The sequence below is a fragment of the Nicotiana attenuata genome, chromosome 7, assembly GCF_001879085.1.
Source record: "Nicotiana attenuata strain UT chromosome 7, NIATTr2, whole genome shotgun sequence".
Taxonomy (NCBI): Eukaryota; Viridiplantae; Streptophyta; class Magnoliopsida; order Solanales; family Solanaceae; genus Nicotiana; species Nicotiana attenuata.
This window is the reverse complement of record NC_031995.1, coordinates 6288012-6293083: the sequence shown is the minus strand read 5'-3', so window position 1 is coordinate 6293083 and position 5072 is coordinate 6288012. Positions and strand designations below refer to the sequence as shown.

The 5072-nt window shown below is 36.4% G+C and overlaps 1 protein-coding gene across 3 annotated transcripts in view; it reads right to left on the bottom strand.

Annotated features, from left to right (window-relative positions):
* Positions 1708-5072, bottom strand: part of LOC109228611 — a 16372-nt gene continuing 13007 nt past the window's right edge. For all 3 annotated transcript variants that reach the window (XM_019393760.1, XM_019393762.1, XM_019393761.1), the window contains 3 exons: positions 4602-4707; positions 3322-3409; positions 1708-2474 (listed from right to left, as the gene is read on the bottom strand). In XM_019393760.1, coding sequence (XP_019249305.1) covers positions 2291-2474; positions 3322-3409; positions 4602-4707 — 378 coding nt within the window. In that variant the 3' untranslated portion in view covers positions 1708-2290. The remainder of the gene's footprint in view (positions 2475-3321; positions 3410-4601; positions 4708-5072) is intronic.

The window sequence follows — 5072 nt, the reverse complement described above, 5'->3', positions numbered from 1 at the left end:
AGCTGGGGCATATAGCATCATGTACTCACGCAAAGTTCAGAGAATGACCGTACCTCAAGAGATGTGATATAAACATTTGATCCAAACGGAAATATTAATGATTGGTTTTACGGCTCGAACACTTGACCTATGTGTCAGACTGATACAATTTTACATTTTTAGAGAAAAAAAAAGAGACAACAAAAGGAGGGCTTTTTCAGCGCTCCTTTGTGCTTTTGACAAAACTGTAATAATCGTTGAAGAGTTATACTTAGGGATGGCAATTTGAGCCCAAATCCTTCCAACCCGCCTAGAGATTAATAGGTTGGGCTACAAACATATTAATTCATGGGTTTATTTGGGCAGGTTGAATTATGACCCATTGTTTAGCCCATCTTGACCCAACCCATCTCAGTCAAAGTACGCTTTGGGTTAGGTTAAGCAAACCCATTTATTAACCTAACCCATCTTGACCCACCAAATTCAGCCTAACACGTTCATTTACTGCCCCTAGTTATACTAAAAGGAAAGGAGTTGGGACCTTTGACATTTTTGGTTTTGTGAGACGCAATAATCATTAACTATATAGACAATACTCAATAGGCTGGCTAAGGACCTTTGAGAATCCTAAGAGTTCGCTTGGTAGTTAAGAAACCAGAAGACCCACTTTTTTGGCGTGCGGTTTTCGAGCAAGCTTAAATGTCAAGATTTTTCTGGGGTTAACTTTTAAATTTTTTACACCGATAACTGAAAAATATTCATTTCTATTGTGTAGTCTATTTTCTTAAAGTAACTTCTAATCACCTCGACAGGAACATGAATTAGAACTCTTATAACATCATTTATTTATAGCGTAAAGGTTTTAAGATAAAATAATCCAACGTTGATAAAACTCTTTTCCTATTGAGTGGCCACACAGTTAAAACTTAAAGCACTTGATCATAATTTAAAAACTACAATACTAGTGCCCCTATTACTATTGGATATGTACTGAATGATCAAATTTCCCAGCACATCTTATAAGCTTGGCCAATTCGTTTATAGTTAGTCGTGGGTTAGCAATATAGGATTCATAGTTTAAGTCACTCTTTTTTCATGGCGTATCCACAAGGGGAGTTAACAACATACCCAGTATAAACGACTTGCATCCTTTAAAATATAATTTCTGCATTCTATTGATGGCAATTAAACTCTGCCTATGTGATTGAAAAGCATAGTCGATCCCAACAATTCTAACGATGATAAATCATTTGAATATCAAAAGATGGGATACATATAACAAAGCCTAACTAATGAAGCACATTTATCAACTATAGATTAAGTTCCTTGAGAAATGGTACGTGGTTCCTTGAGAAATGGTATGTAGAGTACCAACTTGGCGGTGGTATCCTAACTAAGACAAAAGGACAATTAGTAGAGTTTATGACCAAACAAGGAAGTGATAAATAAATGCAATATGAATAGTTAATCCTAACTATCAACAACAACAAAAAACCCAGTATAATCCCACAAGTGAGGTCTAGGAAGGGTAGTATATACGCAATCTTACCCCTACCTTGAAAAGATAGAGCTATTTCTGATAGACCCTTGGCTCATGTAAAGATGGGGAAAAAAAGCAGTAACAACAAGAGTATAATAAGAAACCGAAGCGAAAAAAATGAGTGGTAGTAGTAGAAACCTAAGAATAAGAAAATATAAGACTAACACTATACTATTGGTACAGAGAAGAAAAATCCTAACCATCCTCAACCAAATTTACATTTGAAATATTTACAAAACATTCAAGATACAGTTGCATCAAGATGTGAGCACAAAACGGATATAGCCGGAAAGAGTATGAAAACCCATACAGCTAAAATAGGCTAACTCTAGAGTTCCCCGGCAGAGTTTTCACTATTTCATTAGGGATACGTATGCATGATCAAAATGCAGCTAGTCTAACAGCTTATATTATTCCATCAAAGTAAACAAGAGCTCACGCTGATCATTCTAGTTCTAAAGTTTAGAACTCCCCAACCCTTCGTTGCCCAAACGTAAAACAAGAAGTTAAGATACGGTTTAGAAAAAATGTAAAAGACCTAGGAGAATGACCAATGACAATACTTCTGGATCGAAGAGAAAAAGTTATACATTCAGCTATGATCTCACCTCATATATCACAATCATTCTTCAACATATGATGCGATTGTTGCCACAGAAGACCTGTGACAATGGAGAACATGTGCAAGAGGAAGTTCATGAGTGCTCCAAGCAGTGGCAACCCCAACAAGAGTCCATTCATCCAAGTTCAAATTTTTCTTTTCTGCTGAAGTTAACCACCTGAGGCTTGAACAACTCGTGAAATACAATCACATAACCGTATAATCCTCATGTATCCAGCTCTAAGATTTTTGACAGCAGCTCTAATTTCACCAAGTAGTGCATCATCTGAATGTTCCGCGTGAAGAGCTAGAGCTGCAACCTGGGATGGAACAACTTCTGAAGGATAGACCCCCCTGTCAGGAAATCCTCAAAAAGTCAGTAACTTGTGACACACAATGAAGATGTTGCCACATATCAACAAGTTAGTTGATAATCTTATGAAAAATTGATGAAAAGCAGAATTCACTACCAATCAACACAACCATATGATGATTGAAAATTACTTCCACCAGAGAATGCAGTTCTGACTAAATTACTAGTAAGTAGCTGTGAGGTTATGAACGATATATATTCAGAGCTTCAGATCATATTTCGGACATGACGAAAAAAGAAATATGTTCTAAAGCAATGTGTTTGTGCTGCCACATGTGGTTACTGGTGCACCTCTCTTGACGTAATTGTATGTGCACATTTCTGCTTAGAGCACCGTAGCCTGTGCCTCCAATGCACCATTTTATTTAATCTTGATAATAACTAGATGGATCCAACCATATGGTTTACTACGTCTGAAATAAGCTAGCAGTTTAAAAACCACCAGACCAAGGAGAGCAACAAGGCTAATATTTTTAAGCTTTTCTCTAAGAAGACAAGAAGACTGGATATAGTGGAGCATTCTTATGTTGAGATAATACATCAACTCTACTTTTTCAACTGGGAAACAGAAACCAGATAAGAACAATTGAGACCAGATACGTTGGTGTCCAAAACCAGCTTAAAGGATTTATCACTGTGCTCATCAAATTATTTTCGACTTTGGATTCATTTTTTCTTTCTGGTTTGAGAACTAAAGGGGCACTTATAATGCACAGTATAGATATTTTATCCTGCAGGAAACATGACAAACATGAACTAATTCATACACCATGTTGTAAGAAAGGTGAAAGCAAAAGACACGAAGCTGTAGAGAAAAAAGGGCTGTACCTATTCAAGCATGACATATCTAGTGTCAATTTCACCTTCTTGCCAGTATTATAATTCTCAAAATGAAGCTGCAACTCAAGTTCCTCAACTGCAAATGTGAAGTCAAGTGTTAGTTATAAGGTGCAACGCGCTTATACCAGCAAAATAGTTCAAATAATCTGCCAATAACAATTACTACTGAAAACTTACTCCACAAGGACAAAATGACCGTTTACTGCTGAACACTTTAATTTCTGATAAATTGCAGTAAAAGTAAAGGCATGGAGTGCCCATGTGTCTAGGCATGGAATTTACCTGTCTATCCATCCTAAAATATGTATTACTCCATAATTCCCTCTTTGTTATGATAAAAGCACAAAAGAGTTATACAATAAAAAAATCCTGACAAAGATAAGAATTAACAGTCCATCTCCAGGGGACAGCAAAGACGATTGCTACCAGTCACTTATCTTCACTTTCTTAGAACATTTCCATAACCTAATATATGATATGTGAGTGTGAAAGAGGAGTTCAACAACTAGAGAACATGAAAAATGACAGTAATCATCTGAAAAGCACAAATTAAAATACAAAAGGGATGAGTAACAAACAGGAGGCACAGCCTGATGTGAGACTTACAAGACAAGAGAAAGAAAACTTCTAAGGTGCGTGAAAAGCAAAATAGCCCCTTGCAAGGAAGGAGATTTCCACAGAGGAAAAAGCAAAGCAGATGTTAATCTAAAATCCAACTCAAATTAAATAGAAGACAGAATGAGTCTTCCCACAATAGTACCTTTTGTGACCAAACTTGCAAGAGAAGAAACAGTGCAACCAAATAAAATAAGAATGCATACAAATTAGAACTTAATATCCCTAATCCAAGAATATTAAAATATTGTATAAGAACTGATTCTGTTTTACATGAGACTTTATTTTGGAAAATCCCAACACCATGCCATTAATGATACAAATTATCTTGCAATTATTTGACTATTCAAATTACTCTCTTATTAACTTTTCAGAAACAATTTCAAAATCTTTTGACACCATCAAAAACCAACAAAAGTCATAAGCATGTTAGTATTCTCTACCTAGTCAAATAACTTCAGATAATATAGGTCAGAAGGAGCAATAAAACAACCTCACGCATTAATAATAAATTACTGAAATTACAGCAATAAATGACCCTAAAATAATTGTCCACAAGTGCCTGATGGTAACGGGCTTAACTGCAAACAGATATCAAAAGTGGAATTCAGCAGGTGGGGTGAGAAATGAAAGAAAGAATTGAACAACAATACCAGTTGGAGTGGAGAAGGCAATATCAGCCAAATTATGAAACTGTATTTGTGCCTTTTGCACCTCTGCAACCACATCAAGGGAGTTACCTAAAAGGGAACGAGTAACCTGCACATATTATCAATATACCAGTATTAATCGCAATAAGCTTGAAGTATCTCGGATGAACTCAAAAAGTAGCTCAGCAAGATTCACTGTTAAAGGTTGCTTTGAAAGCACAAGTTGTTAAGATCAAAGTACTAAGGCAGTTCCAGACATGAAAAACATCCGAGTTTGAGCATTGCCGTTTGCTGCCCGACATTTGATGGCCCAAAATAATTCTTTCGATGCGTTTATAGTTATTTGTGCGGGAATATATCAGTTGCTTCAGCATTTTCTTTCTAAGCTTCAAAAGAAGCAGACATAATAGGCACATCTCCTTCACATATCAATGCCCTGCATCCCTAACCGATGACCCCCCCCCCCGGCCACAC